At 35.2% G+C, this 18,606-nt stretch overlaps 1 protein-coding gene across 14 annotated transcripts in view; it reads right to left on the bottom strand.

Annotated features, from left to right (window-relative positions):
* Positions 1-18,606, bottom strand: part of SNTG2 (syntrophin gamma 2) — a 286,741-nt gene that overhangs the window by 134,438 nt on the left and 133,697 nt on the right. For 6 of the 14 annotated variants that reach the window (XM_080588164.1, XM_080588160.1, XM_080588162.1 and 3 more), the window contains exons 3-6: positions 17,923-17,979; positions 17,769-17,826; positions 5,878-5,921; positions 5,718-5,759 (exon numbers count right to left, since the gene is read on the bottom strand). The exons of 1 other annotated variant lie outside the window; for it this stretch is intronic. In XM_080588164.1, the coding sequence (XP_080444290.1) occupies positions 5,718-5,759; positions 5,878-5,921; positions 17,769-17,826; positions 17,923-17,979 (201 nt within the window). Of the gene's footprint in view, positions 1-4,957; positions 4,975-5,717; positions 5,760-5,877; positions 5,922-17,768; positions 17,827-17,922; positions 17,980-18,606 lie in introns of those variants that run through there. 7 more of the 14 variants (XM_080588166.1, XM_080588156.1, XM_080588154.1 and 4 more) reach the window with 2 other exon arrangements.

The raw sequence follows: 18,606 nt of genomic DNA, 5'->3' as shown, positions 1-18,606 counted from the left end.
CATACCTTAGACAATGTCTTTTAATTTAAAACAATTATATTTAAACTAAATGATGGTTTATGATCTTTATGGTTTATGACCATTATGGTGGTTTTATGATTTTATTCCATCACCTCTTCTGATACAAAATACTTTATAGAAATTTACATTTTTATAAGAAATAATTCATTTTAATTATATTTTCACGTTTATATTAATTTTTATCTTACTTTATATTCATTTTTAATTGAATAGTTAAGTGTTGTGTCATCATTTATCAAATAAATGATCCCTATGGCGACATTTAAATTAGCAAATTAAACATGATCAGGACACAGATTCAAACACTGAGACATGATTAGCTAAATTCCATATAGTTAAATTGTCAGCACAGAGCAAGGTATGGTTTAGACAGTGACTACTTAACACTCTTCTCAATCCAGTCCTGGTGTGGACTGGGTTAGCCTGAGCCAAGGGCCATTATCAGTAAGTGTTTTGCAGATGGGCTCCCTGTTTCAGGGGAGTTACATGGACAAAAGTCATGCTGTACCGGGCAACCTCAAAGTGACTGGGTAGGAAATGATGTAGCGTGCAGTGCCCAGCTAATGCATCACACCGACTTCGACTCATTAAACTGCCACCGAAAGTCTTCAGTACGAGCACCTGCAAACCTTCCTATCAACAAAAATATGAAAATGAAATCTTCACACTTTCCTACTATTGTAAATGTTTGGACACAGTCAGTCAATTCCATCTCCCTGCCCAGAGAGGCAATAACTAGTTCTCTTCCAACCAACATCCACTCAGCCAGCAGAAAGGAGCCTCCTCTGTTGCATCCTCCCTGACTGCTTCTCCTCACCGTGTGTTAGCGAGAAAGAAGAGAAACCAGTGATGTCCCGAATTACAAATCTCCAGACATTCACAACAAGAATTGCTGAGGTTTTCTCCACGTATAATACTCTTTAATTGGCAAAAAAATGTCTTTGCTTAGGGTATTTCTTATTGCTGCTTAAAAGAAGTAAATAAAGAAATTCAAGGCTGCTTCCCCTGTGGCTGTAAAGGGCCAGCAAGCACATCCTTGTATAGCTCACCCTTACAAGGAGCCATTTATTCCCTGCTATTAGATATGCCTTACTATCAATATCACAGAAAATATATTTTATTTTGCAATAATCTGATCAAATGCACCAGCAAATGCTTAATAATACTATTTGATCATATGTATCTGTACACTGTAGACAATACAGGGATGTTTAATAGTAGCATACCCCACAGCAGTGTAGAACAGCTCAGAAAAACAGGGTCTCCAGTGCATTGCTATGGACATAACTCTCCTTGACAGTGATCCGAAAAATTAAATGTAAATTAATATACTGGGAGTTTGTCAAAGAAATTTTATAGTTTGGCAGACATCTCTTCCCCATGCCCTAATGAGTCCTCAATAGCATTGGAGGAATAGGTTCTACATTGCAGAAATATTTTTCAGTTGAAATAGACTACTTGGAAAGATGCATCTCTAAGACAACAGAAAAAAAAAAACACCTTAAACAGCACGATTACTGTAACTCGTGATCCAGAACCATTAAAATGATCGTTAGTTTTTATTTCTGTTAAGTACTGAAACACTGCTACTGAAAAAAAGAAAAAGTGAATCAAAGATTTTCATTTTAAATTTTGAAAGGAGTAAAAAAAACCCATATATATGCAGTTTTCATTCCAAAACAAGGGAAGAGATTGATGCAGATGAAATATAATTTTGCATCCTGAAAGTGTACTTTAGGGTGAACATTAAAATGACATTTTATCAGGAGAACTGACTATTCCATTTGTGTTGTACAGGGTGATAATCTGATTAGCCACCAGGGAAATAAAATAAATTTCCCTCGCATATAATCAATACAGAAACTATATTAATCTCCACATTAACATTCTCTGCACTCAGCGTCTCTCCACACTAATATATTATTTATGAAAATAAACTTATTTTTCAAAAAATATAAATTATTTTCAGTTCTCCACAGTCTATTGTGTTACCTACTGTAAAAGACGGATTTTCCTCAAACCCCATTTCCATTTTTTCATGTATCTATTCATACCATTAGCCAGAACTAAGCTGTGAGATTACAAGTCAGTAGCAGCTTGAAGAGTTATGAAGAAAAGCAAATCTGAGTAATTGGAAGTTAAAACCAGGAAAGCCAGTTGTTTGGCTTGCACAGAAGTAAGCACCTTTCAACCTTGCTCAAGAGAAAAAAATACAGGAATTTGGTGCAATCAGGATCAGCTGCATACATAACAATCTCCAGAATGTCAGTTGTGAAGATGGTAGGTAGTAAACACAACAAATTGGCCTCCTTTCCTACTATTCCCAGACCTTGTAGCCTTCTCACCCCTGTATTTACCCCAGTGGGTTTTAAGTCCGTGAGCTGAACTGATACATAATTATACATAATCTTCCATTTAATAAAAGACAGGTTATCTAAAATTACGCTTATTCAGTGCACTTACTCACATGCAGAATGACGCCCAAGCAGTCTCAAAGAAATGGCTATCTCCCCCCAAAAAACCTGTCCCCAGTTTTTATTGCTGAGCATGACGTTATGTGTCACAGAAAATCCTGCTGTTCAGTTCAGGTCAGCTGCCCAGCTTGTGACCCCTACCAACCTCTTGCCCACCCCCAGCTTACTTGTTGAGAGTGGGGAGAGGTGGGAAAAAGAGAAAGCCTTGATGCTGTACAAGCACTGCTCAGCAACAACCATGACACCGATGTGTTAATTAACACTGTTTTAGTCACAAATCCAAAACAGCACCATACAAGCTGCGTGAAAAAATTAATTCCATTCTATCAAGCACCAGTACATAGTCCTTTGGATCACACAGTGCAATATGTAATCTTGAATTCGGTGTTTGCAAATGAGGTCTTCATCACCCAGAATGGAAGTAACAAGAAAAGAAGTGTGTTCAAACTATATCACAGGATGACCTTTCACAAGTCCTATCTTGGTGTAGATCACTGAATATATGAGATCATGGTGCAAGAAAGAAAGAAAGAAAAATAATTGCTGAATAACCTTTGACAAGCATATTCCCATCAATTAAATACTTTGTAGGATGTTAACAAGATTAACTGTAAAATGTAACCCAGTGTGAACTGACGCTAGCTAAGCCTCATTGCTGAGTGCCTTTGGAACAGAATTGCTCGATGCCTCTCAACTAATTTGACTGACACAGTTAGAAAGAAGGAGACTCTTTACAGAGACAGAAGATGCAGGTATGTTTTCCCAAAAGTTAGATGAATCCTCCAGCCCTAGCCTCCTGCTTTCTGGGAAAGTACCCTTAATCACTAAATTGCTATATTAATAGTAATTAAAACAACTTGCAACACTACCTTCTCCCGTGGCCTTTCTTTGTGCTCAAAAATATTGCACCATATGCAAATTTCAAAGTTATAGGTTTGTGTTCTTTGAACGCTGAATGGAACTTAGGAGTGGGATTTCCTATTCTGCATACCTTAGAAACCTTACCTATGAAAAACAAAAACCAACCAAACAAAAAAAAAAACACTGAAAAAGCAAACATTATTGCAGTTATGGATCTGTGCCATACCAGAAGTTTAAAAACATAAATTTTCATCATACAAAAAAGATATAGAAATCCATGGATCCTCAAGAACTTGAACTGAAAGCTTGCTTTTTCTCTCTTTCTCTCTCTTCCTTTCTTTTTCTTTCTTGTTTTTCCTTCCTTCCTTTCCTTTTTCCTTCCTTCCTTTTCCTTCTCTCTCTCTTTCTTTTTTAAAAATTAAACGGCTAACATAGACTTATTCCTAAATCCAATATAAATTTCACTTTAGATGTTTATGGGTCATGTTTGTGAGCATGGGCACACAATCTGGGCCTCTGTACTCTAAGAAAAATGAGGTGAGAAATATTAGCCCCCTGACAGATAGCGGACAAGGGCATCATTATAGTTCCATCTACAAATAGTGGATACTGACAAATACTGATTCCTACAAGCTGAAAGCTTAGGAACATTAAATGTACCCTTGTTTCTTTTTTCTTCTCAGTTATAAAGCCATCATATTCAATTAAGGAGATCTCTTTTGGGGGTAAGAAAACACAACTATTATTTCATAAAAATGCAATGATATTCTTGATAAAAATAAGAAATAAAACCTCCTCTGTTCTCCCAAGACATTTTGGGAATAGCCTACTAAATCTCAAATCTCACAGAATAAGCCCCTTCCTCTACCACTTGACCCATTTATCAACCCCCACTCTGATTATGATAGCAGACTGTGGTAGTAGAAATATCTCGAGGACTACTGACATCTCTTTTTCTTCTGGAGCTTCCTTCAGCCCTACGAGGTTAAGTTCCAAAATTTTGTTTAATGCTTCTGTTGAATTCCCATGCACAGTGTAAAGAGTAGTATTATACACCACTACTCGCCACTGGAGCATAGCTGTGTTGCACTGACAGTTCTGGAGTGCTTCTTGGTACTGGAAAGCAATCCTTAAGGAATGTAACTTATCATTTTGCATTGAATAACATTCATGAAGTTTAGAGTTTTGTATGTAAGATAACAATACAAGCAGCATGAGGGAAATTCACCAATAGACAAGAGACCTGACTGTGCTCTGTGAAATTCTGTCTGTAATTATTTCAGAGGTTCAGCCTCTGATGGTATTAATTGGAGAATGAATGGAGAAACATTCAACAGTGAATTGGCTGATGCTGTCAATAATGGTTTAGTGGCTTCCAAAATCAAGAGGTTCTCAACCACTTCCTTTTCTCTGTGCTTGCCAATACATTAGTCTGAGGGTTGAAGTGGAAGTGATTCTCAAACTGATATAGAACATGAAGTGCAGAAGAAAGTACAAGAAATTCGTCCAGAACATTGGCATCAAGTATTCATCTTAGGCCTACTATAGAATGTGTGATAGTAATAATGTTCTGGAAATTCAGCTAGCAACCTTTGTCTTACCTCTCATATAAACTCTGACAGGTAATATACAGCAACTGGCAAGCATTTTCTCTTTTCAGGTTTGGCTGCAAACATCTAAGCACTTAAAATGCTACAGAAGGAATTACATACAAAAATAACATATTTTAGAAAAAGAAAATACTTCCCCTACTTTATTTTTCCCCCAAGAACAGAGTCACTCCTACTGAAATCTATCACCTTTTAAAAGGGGGATAAAGGAGTTTGAGAAGCTACCATGTTATTTTGAGAAGTCCTTGCCATCTTAATTCTACAAAGCAATATAGAACCTTTATTAATTTTCCTTTTAAGAAAATAAAATCCTTTCCAGAGTTCTTGGCCTAAAAAATATCAAATAATCTTCTGATCACTGTAAGCCATAATCTTTTATTATACAGAAATAATAACTCCCCAGAACTCACTGGAAGACCTTGGTCCACTTCTTGAACAGTACCATAAAAATGAATCACTTGCAAGATTCATAATATTGTGCTAGTAGTATTTAACATAATTCTGCTCTAATCTAGAGGTTTGTCTAAACTGAACAAAAATTAAATACTGTTAACATTTCTTAAAAATCAATGTTAGTGAGCTTCAGCTGAAAAAAAAAGAAAAAAGTAGGTATGTATTCACATCATGCTTCTATTTATTTTGTGAAATGCTTCAATATGAACAACCTTATATGGTGAAAGGCTAGAAACAAAACACTATGGGCACAGGATATTCTGTGTGCTATCAAAAAAATCAAAGTGGAAGGACTTACCACTTCTTCATGGGTAGCACTTTCTACATTAATACCATTAACCTAAAAACAGAGATGCAATAGGAATAGAATGATTTCCAATATATAAGTGAGTTAATGAAACAAACGTAAAGGCAAGTATGAAACAAATGTCTGTAGAAAAAAGCAAACCTTTACTGACCTGCATTATTGCATCTCCTATAAATAACATTCCTGTTTGGTCAGCTGTGGGATAACAGAAAGAGTACAAGTTAATTCAAAGCAGTACTGAAAAACAATGTTTATTATCTTTCAGCATTTGGTTTAGCATGCTGTTTGTAAGCATCATTTGAAACTGATTTGCTTGTGAAAATACCAATGGCATAGCAATCAGTGTTCATTCTAAAAAGGTAATAGATTCCTAGCAATTTTAAACAAATTAAGAGAGTTACCTCCCATGCACAAAGAACTTATTTAATATGGAATACAAATGTCATTTCTCACTAATGAAGGATTTAATTAAATTATGTGGAAAGCATGATTCACACTTTTCATTATTATTCTACAAATGGGAAATAGGAATTTCTGAAAATACTTAGCAATTCCTTTCCCCCTGAACAAATTTACAGGGACTGCTATAATTAAAGAGGTTGTGCCTAGAATTTAATACAACTCTTTAACGTGAAGTTTGAGTTATCTTTGTTCCTGAGAATAACATAATACATTATTTCAGTTGGTAATTTGCATGTTTCCTGCCTTACAAAATCAATGGGAATGATACAATGAAACTGCAAAGAAGAAAAATTCTACACAGACACAATGACATTTTTGAGGTGTATTCACCAGCTTTTAAATTTATTTAATTTTTAGCAGAATTCATGGATGTTTACCTTTTGAAATTTAGCATTTAATTGAAAGTAAGTCTCTGATCCTGCAGACTGATGTGATTAAATTAAGCATATGAGTAGTCTTATATATACGATCTTATAGAGTCACAGTTCGAGACACTGAATAATGTTAACCAAGATAGTATTCTGAGATATGTAAAGAGAGGAAAGAGAGGAAAGAACTAAAAATATTCTTACCATTTCTACAATAAAGCTTTTGCCACTGAAAATGTCACACTTCTGGTAAAAAAACAGCTTCTTTCTATTAAATTTATATTTCTAATAGAATTTTCATCACTCTTTTGGCAGATAAAAGATACATTTTATTAGTATTTTTATCAGTACTTCGGAAAGATTTTGTGATTTATTTTAAATACCATGTTACAAGTTGTATTGAAAGTCTTTACCCTGCATTTAATCCCACTTTGTATTTAAAAATATGCACACAATTTGTAATAGCAGAATTCAGTTGCACAGAAGCGCAACTGATTTAAAGCACTTTGAAAAAAACAAGCAATTCAGTGTAGCCTGCATAGGTACCTGTATCCCTGTACTGGGGAGACAGATGCTACCTTGGGCATCTCAGTATTAAACTTCTGGTCAAGATGTCAGCAATACATACACCGATAGTGAAAGTCACCTGATCCATTTTTTTATTCAACGTTTATGCCCACTGTGTGTTAATGACTGGGAACAAAGCTAAGAAATGTTGACTGCTACACCTGTAATAGCAGGTGATGAGGCAGAACACAGATGGATTATAGCCCAGTAATAGCTCAGGACTGGCTCATTATGGGTGTCCTCCTGTAGCAGGCTGAGACCCACTCACACCTCCGTGACCCCTCCCTAGCTTATTTCTGGTTCAACAGATGTTCAAGCACTATATTATGAGGAGGTCAAAGTTTCAGGGAGTGTTGTATTGCTTTTAAGTAAGGTCAGCTTCTGCGGCCCTTTACAGCTACTGTTGGTAGCAGGAGTGCATCACTGTGTGAGGCTGGTGATCCTCAGGATGGGCTACTTGGGGGCCCGCATAATAGTGAAGTTTTGTGTAACAGTTCCATAAAAACAGGAAAGGGAAAATTACCAACACAAAGTTCTTGAGATAGGGTTAGTAAACAGTTCAAGGACTGAAGAGGAAAAACACTGACATGTAAAGGTATAAAAAAATCTCAAGGAACTAAAACAGGTAGCTGAAGGATGGTAACTCAGCAGCACTGAAGGCAAATCCCTTCCAGGGAGCAACAGAGGCTGAACATTCCCCTGCTGACTAACAAGACAGCAAAGGCTTATTGGCTGTCCCACAGTGATGAGTACTGCAATGCCCCTAGCTACCTATTGTGTGCATTGGCCAATAAATACTACAGTTTAAGTGCACAAAGCAATTGTATTCTGCTTGCAGAGTCTTTACACACAACTGAAGCTGTCCAGCTAAAGTGAATGAGAGGAGGAGAGTTACACAGCTGATGCCAAATGCTCTATGAACTGAAATAGAACATGGAAACTAGGCAGAATCAGAACATTTACTTCAAAAGTGCATTATACAGCAAACTAACACAATAATGTGGACACCTCCATGGCTGCTGTCATCATGGCAAGTGATGGTACTCTGGCAAATGATGCTTACAAGTCTGTGATGAAACACTTTGCTTTATACATAACCTCTATAGCTTAAAATCAATGATGATTTCTGACACAAATATTTTCCACAAGTCAAATTGTAGAGGAAATGTCACTGCGAAGCAGAAGATACAATGTAGTTGGCAAGTGTATTAGAACTAAAGTGACCTGAAAAACTCCATGGAAAGAGACAAAAAGACAGTCTTGTTCTCTCTCATTTTAAATCTGAACACAAGTAGTGTATCACTTCAAACTCTACTTATGCTTTCATTAAGTTATACCTTCTCTGCATGAAAAAAACATTGTTAATTTCAAGTGCTATGTTCCACTTCATGTAGAACTTCGTCTCCCACTGGTAGCATCCTCATATACAAAGATGTCTATGAAAGGTTGCTCTGCAATTATGAGTCACTCTGTGTAGAATTAATCAGTACTAAAAACAGACCACTTGAGCAAGTGTATTGAGATACCAAGTAGCATATAATCTTATTCAGAGGAAGAGTAAATACAACTTTTCTGGAATTCGGTATACCTCTTGAAGCTTTACTTGAAATAATATTTTATTAGTAATGAACTGAACATGGCCAGAAAAACACTTTCAAAAGAAAATATGCACAAAGTAGTAATAAGCAGAAATATACCAAGATTTAAAAGAAAATTAGGTGCGTGCTGCAACAATTAGTATTTGTCACTGATAACAACTCTACATTTCAATTATCTGTTGTACATTCATTAAATTCACAAGTGATACTGCAGTAGGAGGAAAGCATCAGGGAAACCCAAAGGGGCTTCTATAGAGGAAGTGATACAAAATAAACCATAAAAAAAAAAAATACTATTCTTAAGAATATATTAGACCTGAAAAACTTTCCCAAGAGTAAATGACCTATCATACTAGTTATTCAAAAAAAAATAAATAAATAAAAGACAATCAGACAGAAACATGGACTATGAAAAGTTATTTTGCACCCTTTGAAAGGGGAAAAGAACAAGTAATTCTTCTGACCTCTGTTTTATTTCCTCTTCATATTCATTAGCTGTATTAAAGTTTTGAAAATTTAAAAGACTGTGAAATGGTTAATTCACCAAACAGATTCTTGGGAAATTCTGACTTACCACACGGTAATGATGCACAGATCTATGCAGACTTGAGTCTGTAAGTAATACGATGTGCTTGTATTTTTCAAGCCTTATAACAATACATACTTTCACTAAATTTTTGCTGAATTCCTGAATACTATGAGAAATGTACCAGGTGCTAAGTCCTCTAACATTGTATATATGATACACAAAAACATGCTGTTTAAGGCATACAGGTAAGTTCATCGACTTCATGACCTCTCAATTCTTAAGTTTAACTTAAATATATGTAAAAGTGTCCAACTCCATAAAGAGAATTTAAATGACAAGTTAAGCAAGTATACAAATTAAAAAGAGAAGACTGGAGAAATTGGTATCTAGAATGCAAGAGGTTTCATAAAGTTATCTTCAAGTGTTTTTCCCTTCCCTCTTGGACATAGTTACAGTCGTGACTGTAAAGACACCACTGGTGCAATTCACTTTTATATTTTCTTGAAAACAAGCAGTCTTGTAACTGTATTTGTAATCAATACTTTAAAACAGAACTATATTAACTCAAATATTAAATACAGCCTTGTTAAGGAAGTTTTAAAAAATTAGCATGTTCTTTAGAGGACTTGAGCCAAAAACTGAGAGAGGTCATGCAAAGTGGTTGTCAAGTCTCCATCCTTGGAAATAAAGAAAACTCAACTGGACAGTCCTGGGCACATTGCTCTAGCTAATGCTGCTTGAAGGGTGTACTACATAATCTTAAGAGGTCTCTTCCAACCTCAAAAATTCTGTGGTTTGCAAAGCTGCACACAAGACTTTATTGAATATGTTTATATATTTCAACATATTTGTTCAACAACTATTAACCTATTAAGGAAGTATTTGTTGTAAATAAGGATATTTGGAATGAAAATAGAATTTAGTTTGATAGGTTGATTCTCAGATGTTAATTCTTCTCAGAATTATCTTTCGTACTCTATGCAGCCCATCTTGGTTTCTTGAAACTTTTTGCTGAGAGAAACCAAGGTATTGATTTTCTTACAAGAAAACAAAAAGACAGATTTTCTTACAAGTTTTCAGTATGACTAGTAAGGAAAGTTAAGAAGAACCATCACCTCACCCTCCTCTCCCTCTGCTCCACAAAAACAAAACAAAACAAAAAAAAGAATTGATGGACATTTCTATCCATATGTACTTCCATTTCTTAACATCATATCCAGTATTGTGCTGTAACGTGACTTTCTCTCTTCCATTATTACTGTCTTTTTTTCTTCACTGATCTGATTTATCTATCTGTATCTGTTTGTGTCTTTGATTTTCCATCTCACTTTCTTTTACTTTTCAGTGTATCACCCTTAAGGGCTGTACTCTCAACCACTCACGCCTTATTTTATTTATATAAGCACTTTAAATATCTTATTATTTATTTATTTTAAGGAAAGGCATGGCAACTGAGTTGGGGCAACAAGAAAAGAAGAGTAATTTTTTTTTTTGAATTGTGGACTTCAGTATATGAAGGGGGCTTATAAGAAAGATGGAGAAATACTTTTTACCAGGGCCTGTGGTGGCAGGACAAAGAGAAATGGTTTTTAACTGAAAGAGGGTAGATATTTGGGTATATATTTGGTGGTTGGACTAGATGATCTTCCAAGGTCTCTTCCAATCGCTAACATTCTGTGATTTAGATTGGACACAAGGATTTATTTATTTTACATTGAGGTGGTGAGACACTGGAACAGCTGCCCAAAGAAGTGTTCTAGGAGATTTCAGAGCTGGGTTGGATGGGGCTTTGAGTAACCTGATCTAGTGAAAGATGTCTCTGCAGATGGCAGGGGGATAGGACTAAATGATCTTTGGAGGTCCCTTCTGACTAAAACCATTCTATGATTCTATAATCTTCAGAAAATTTGAAAATACTAATTGCCACTGTTATTTATTACTGGGGATACCTGCCTAACCTTAGCTAGGAAGTTCCTTGCTTTTGAAAATAAAAGTAAAAATGCTTATGCATTGTATACATACAGAATTAAGTAGCAATAAGTAAGAGGCAAAAGCAATACTTAAAACTACAAGCAAGCTATTTTTTGTCATTTTTTAAAAACAAAGTTATAATAGCCAGGCATAATAGCTAACACTCCATTAAGAGTCGGTGAAAAGCTATTTAAAATGACAGAATTGTGGTCTTTCTATTAATATGGTTAGTAGTATTAGAAGCTCTAGGTACTCTATACATATAATCAATCTAAATCTGATATTTCCAGATTTATTACAATATTTTTTCAGGTAAAATAGTTGTGTGCATTTAAAAAAATAATCACTAGGTTAATAAATTGATGGAAAAATGTAGTACAATGTAAAGGAAAATTAATCTGATCATACAATTGCAATACTCTAAGGCATAAGGTTAGCTCTAATAGACATGATTAATATCACATCTAAAAGGCTTGCTGAGCTGAATAACATAGTCAGACAAGTTATGAATATGTAACATTATATTAGGATATAAATTAAAGGCAAATCTGGCATCTTAATTTTTTTTTTTTTCAAAAATGTGTAACAGCTTCCACTAAACACTATTACAGAATGCAAGAAAGTTTTAAATGCTGTAGAGGGGAAGACAAACTTGCAGACTAAGGGGGGATGCCTGAAATAATGGAAATACATGCATTAAATGAGACACAAGAGAAGAAGAGATACATTTCCTAAAATAGCCTAGAAAGTCTTTAGTTCAGAAACCAGTAATGGAAAGATAAGAACACTGAAAAGATCAAAAGTAGAACTTTTGTGAAGTTGCCGAAGGATGTTATTAAATCTCTCATATTATTCCATATAACAGTATCTCCAAGCAGAAGGGTTGTCACATTTGCTCCTTCCATCAAATATTCTGTATGATTCTTGACTGTGCTTCAGCCCAAATAATCTGAATGAGTTTTACTCTGTCTTTAATTCATATTTTTCAATGCAGTAGGAATCTTTGTTACATATTAGATGGTTTCTGCCTAGTTGCTTGCTTCTCCAGCTTCAGTACTAAAACATTATGATAAAAGCAAGTTTCAAATCCATAGTCCAAAACACCATTCATCTTAAGAAGGACTTCAAACAGTTCTTTCCTGAACAAATTACCTGAGAGAACATGTACAATACAGTTCTCTGATTTCCCTACATGAAAAAATTATCATCAACGTTTGTCTTCAGTCTGGACTGTAGTGGTAAATTCTAAAAGTAATTTTAAATGTATTTCATTAGATTTCTGCATTTCATAAGGGCACTACACTGTTAGTCATTCAGAATCATAGAATCATAAAGGTAGGAAAAGACCTTCAAGATCAAAAGGTAAATAGAAGAAAGAATAGAAATTGTACATTTAAAGGGCATCTTAAGGTCACAGTTTTTTCACCCAACTGCTACCTGCAACAGATGGTAACTAACACAATATTTTTGTACCTTTCTCTATGAATTTTGGAGTACAAATGATAACCATAATATCAGAGGTCCACTGAAATTACAGATATTGTTTTTCAGATTTTATCAACCTTTTTGCTTCAGAAACTGCTAAATGCACCATTCAAAGAGAATACTCATCATAAAAACCTAAGGAATTGAAATAATACTCCCAGAAACATTTTACATTTTAACACAGCTGTCAAGCAAAAAATAATTATTTTTTTAATCAAAAGTCGATCTTCTTCACATTCATTAAGAATAATTTTATTATTAACATACCCTATGAATATAATTTCAAAAAAAATTAACAAAAAAGCATTATCCTTTATCAGGAACTTAATGCACATTTTTTTATATACATCAACAGGCATGTATACATAAATATATATAGAGAGAGAACCTCACCTTGGGAAAGTATGTAAGTGACTGTTCAAAATCTAGAGTTGGACACTAAATTCACTGTTTCTGATTTTTAGCCAAACCAAATGAATGAAAACAAATTCAAATTAACCCATGACAATGCTTTAATTTTCTGTGTAAAAATGTGTTTTAGATTTATCACGGTCTTAATTGCTATAAAAAGAAAACTAAGACGAATTCTATAACAAAACAAAACTGCAAATATTTCATCCTGTTTTTTAGAAATAATTTAAATGCATAAAAATACATATTTCATTGTAATAATGAAGACGTTATCATTGCAAAAATATTCCACAGATTAGATTTAAACTATATACCTGCTCGGTTAGATAAACACATAAAAGTTGACCATTTGCATCCTTCTAACCAAAGAATTCTTAAGGTTTAGGTCAGTAACTTATGTTCCATGCTTCAGCACTTAATCCTTGAAACAAATCCGAATAGTATAAAGTGTTCAGTTCAATAATTTATCTATCTATATGCATCTTATTAAATATACGATGACTCCTGACTCCTATTCATATAATTGGACCTTAAGTATGCTCTTAACTATTCTGTTGAACAAAAATACTTTTCTGAATCAGGGACCAGAGTATGGGCACTTTGCTTGTTGACTGCTCTTCAACAGTTCGTTAGGATATCCTTTCTACCATAAGAACTGCTGGTCTCAAGGATGCAATATAATAATAAATAAATCAAAAATGCAAAGAATATTCTTCGCTGTCCTGTGAAACTAAGTTTAATGCTGTAGGCATGGATCCAGTAGAGATAATGATGAGTCAATGTTATCTTTAAATATAATGAGCTATTCAGTAATAAAGAAAAATAACACTGACAAATATAATTAAAAATGACACACAGAAAATATTAATAATCCTTCAAAAGTGTATGTATATTTAATATGTAGGTGATACTAGGAAATAGTGTACATAGATTAAGTATCATCTAACTTTAAAAATTTTATGTTCAAATCAGTTCTATCTTATGTTTAAAGATAGCCTTGTATTTAGCCTTCGCTTTCATAACAGATAATGAAAGTTTTTGATTCATTCTGACCTCCTTATGAACACAAATATAGAATCATAGAATCATAGAACATCCCGAGTTGGAAGGGACCCATAAGGATCATCAAGTCCAACTCCTGGCACCGCACCCCAGATCCCTCTCTGCAGGGCTGCTCCCCAGCGTCTCATTGCCCAGTCTGTATGTATAGCCAGGGTTGCCCCGTCCCAGCTGCAAGACCCGGCACTTGCTTTTGTTAAACTTCATGTGGATGGTGATCGCCCAGCTCTCCAATCTGTCCAGATCTCTCTGCAAGGCCTTTCCACCCTCATCCGAGTCCCCAAGTCCTCCAAGTTTGGTGTTGTCGGCCAATTTGCCCAAAACACCTTCTAGTCCTACATCCAAATCATTTATAAAGACATTGAGGAGGACTGGCCCTAAAATGGAGCCTTGAGGGACCCCACTAGTGACCATCCGCCAGCCAGATGTGGCCCCATTCACCACAACCCTTATCTCCATCTTGGCTTAACTATTCTTTAATCTTGATCTTGCTGAGGTGAAGCTCCATGGCTGATGAAGCCAAGGTGATGAAGAATATAAATTACAAATACAAACATGCTGTGCATCTTGCTTGTAATCTCACATCATGCCCAATGATTTATCCATATTAGGCTTGGTTACTCTAGTTGCACCACCTTTGTGGATGACTGGAGTCAGCATAGAAAAAAATACTTCTGCGGGCGTTATCACATATGCTTCCATATCAAACCATCTTTGCCTGGCATATATGTGTAAGTGAAACTGCTGTAAGCCCTCATCAAACTGGCACTGTGTCCTCCAAACAGATGGTCCTGAATGGAGGCAGCCAGGATGTGGTATTTGGACACAGTCTGTGTTTGGAGAGCGCCAAGCTCTTTGTTTCAAGCCAAGAATGTTTCAATGGCTGAATGTCCTGAGTTTGTTCCAATCCTGCCAGGTTATACGGCATCTCCCCTCAGAAATGGGCTAAACACATAAAATAACAAGTCACCCTTTATCACAGGAGGTGGGAAAATGCTTTCAAATTAAAGTTTTAACCAGTTCTGGCTCTCAAGAGAGGATCCTCTGCAAAACTGGCAAAATGCAAACTATCCCTAGTACACCAGCTTTTATTCTATTTTATTTAACTATTTTTGTCATGCCTCAGTGATCTGAACCCACTGTTCTGTTTCATCACTGCTGCTTTTCTGACTCCACAGGTTATATGAGATACGAGCAGAGCTCACAGCAGTAGTCAGATTATTGCAGCAGTGCTCACAAAAACGGAAAGCTGCATCAAGGTAACCAAATGTGACTGCTAACTTGGTAACTCTGCAACGTAAAACAGATATTCAATTCCTTGACCAGAGGAACATAAAAGTTTTTACAATTAATATATACAGTAATGTATGCAATAAAAGTCACTTGCACCTACAATCAAGTTACATTTCTAAGTCTGTAACTATTTACTGCCTCTACCCTTCAGAATCCACAAGTTCATAAAAATATTTTAGTAATTACAGATGGGAATAACGGACACTAGATGGAAAGATATAATCACACAAAAGCTTGTACAATTATCTCTATATTATTGATGAGGATTCCTTTAAGTACTTTTAATGGATCTGACATATTTTCTTACAGGTTCACTGTACATCAAGTAAGCCTGAATGATCTGATTCCTTTCAAAGTTCAGGATACTCAGCTACACACATCATAAGAATAGGACTCGGCAGTGCTCAGTGAATCACAGAATCACTTATGCTGAAGGGCACCTCAGGAGCTGACCTGCTCCAGACCCCCCCACACCGAAAGCAGGGCCAAGGTTCTCATCTTCATGACAGAGATGCAACTGATAGTATATATACAGCTTTCTTCATACTTTGTCAGGTATGCCAGTGTCCTTATGCCATTCACTGATTCAGCCATGAACACTGTATAGGAGATTATTGTGATGCAGCATTGTCTCTGGTTATAACTGCTACTCACTTTAGAGCTTCCTTGGACAAAAGGCTACAAGATCTTGCAAATATCTTTTGATTTTCAAATATGCGGTAACCCACTGACACCATAAAGTTGTTGTTGCACTCATTACTCCACAAATAAACACAGTCAGTTCATGAAAAACTGCCCAGACACAAAATTGTGCATTCAAGTATTTGATATATAAAACCAGAACTAACTTTGATTCAAAGCACTGTGTCCTAAAAAGGGCAGTAGATATCTTCCCGTCATTGGTGATTAATTGTATAAACTACATTCCTTAGACCTCAATGGTTATGTTAGTATTTTTTATTATTATTATGTATTTACTTTCTTGATATGGTTTATTATGCTGTGTATTCATGGAACCTATTATTGTTCCATCTACATAAACACAACTGGCATAAAAACATCTATTCACTTTCTTCTGCAGAAACAATATCATAAAAGAGAATCATCATGTTGAAATATATCTAAGTGCCGTAACACAGGAAACTTGAAGGAGTCTTTCTAATTGGATACTGGCATAGACAATCTATTCAGTGTTCACTAGATATCACCTGAAACTAGATTACCAACTTCAGATGTTACACTTCAAGCAAAACATGGGCCCACAGAAGAAAATGCAAAGAAGAAAAAGTACTGTCTGTGATCTACTAAAGCATGAGGTTGGACACAGTGCCAAGTAAAAGCAAATGTGCACAATTTCCACTGCGGCACAGCAAGAAGAGAGGCTGATGAGTAGAAAGATGGTGTCAACGGTTTGAGTCCTTTAAGGAGCAGGGCATGCACTAGGTATTATAACATAGTGCTCTGCCTTTTCTTGCATAAAAGGTTACATGAAATATGTAGATTTATTCTAGGGAAGAGGAAATACATAGAAGGTTTATCATAGGAACACAATACTTCTTCATCTATGTAAAAATTGCCTCAGCAAAGAACAAACTAGTCCCCATTTCCACGTCCACCCGAAATGAAAACACGTTAAGAGCCTTAGGCCATCTTGCAAGGCACTGTCCACTCACATGCAATTGTTCTACTTTACTGATCGTCCCCTTTATTTTCCAGAGCAGTTTTCAAAGATCAGTCCAAGGTCTATCATTGTCCCCAAAAGGTTATTTTTGCTAGATAAATGCCAATGTAATACTTAACTGTGTTGGGCTACACCAATTTAGATCTAATGTTATTGTAACAAACATTACAAATCACCCTCTGCAACTAGGCAAAGTCAGTCATGCTATACAATGAATTACTGTGTACGGAAAAGATATGTTCAGTTTATATTTCTTTTTAATCGTTTGGGTTATTAAACTTAAGTGCATCAATAGGCACTATATCATAGTTTTTTTTTTTCACAAGTAATGTTAAAGGCTTTGTTTACAACACAACTGTATTACTGTAGTAAAAATATTTTTGTGAAACTATTACTTACCAGTACAACTTCAAGTGCAGGTCCTAAAGACTTTAAAAGATTATAAATTCAATACACATGCATGTGGATCACTTGGACATTTACAGAAAGGCTTAAAGACCGTATGATGCTGGAAGAATTAATTAGAATTAATTCTGAGTTTAAAGAACTTTTTTTTTTTTTTTTAAATCATGTACACTACAGTACTATATATTTAAGTAACATAAATATATATTTTACCTGCTTGGTCTTTAAACATTTTTGATATGACGACAGGCACTTTGTGCTCAGCACCACCCTGTAAAAGATGCATATTAACTATGAGATCTCAATTAAGGCTGAAGTGAACTAATCATACTGAAAATTAAAAGAAGAAACAAGAAGTTATTCATACCTTTATGCTTAAGCCCAAGCCACCAACTGGTTGTCTACGAAGTGTAACAGTTCTGTGCTTTAAAAAATTGTAGAAAAAATACATTTAGGTGAAAACACAATATCTGAATAAGTACAGAAGATGCTTTAAACTTCCTTCTACTTAAAAAATAATGATTTTCAAAGGTACCCTGGAAACTAAATAAAGTTCTGTTTTGAAGTGTCATTCAACACCGATTTATAGGCACTTATTTAACTCCTTAGCACGGAGAACAGAACTTTTCTATGAACTCTGCATGCAGACTTTTAGTATGTTTTTCTACCACTGATGTGATACTCTTCCTAAAAAGAAACTTTTACATGCTTTTGTTTTGTTCTGAGGAATGTTTTCACAGTAAAACTATATGAACAGCTTTGGGATGCATATTTTCATAGCTGATTTATCTTCTTTAGTTGCTATCAGGTATGCACGTTATATTTATTCCCATATTTCAATCATATATACCAATGTCTTCTAATCCATATCTTCTGTCATATGCCATTTTTTGCAGCATATGCTAAAAGACTTTTTGTGATTGTCTGCTTCAAATGGTTATTTTCTTGCATTTCATGTTTAACTGCATAAAGAAGATAAACATTTATCAATACTTTTCTGTATCAACCTATCATATGTTTAACAGTACACTGAATTTGGCATTGTATTAAT

This window comes from Anser brachyrhynchus (genome assembly GCF_964034855.1).
Source record: "Anser brachyrhynchus genome assembly, chromosome: 3".
NCBI lineage: Eukaryota > Metazoa > Chordata > Aves > Anseriformes > Anatidae > Anser > Anser brachyrhynchus.
Note: the sequence above shows the minus strand (reverse complement) of the source record. Positions and strands in the feature narration are given on the sequence as shown.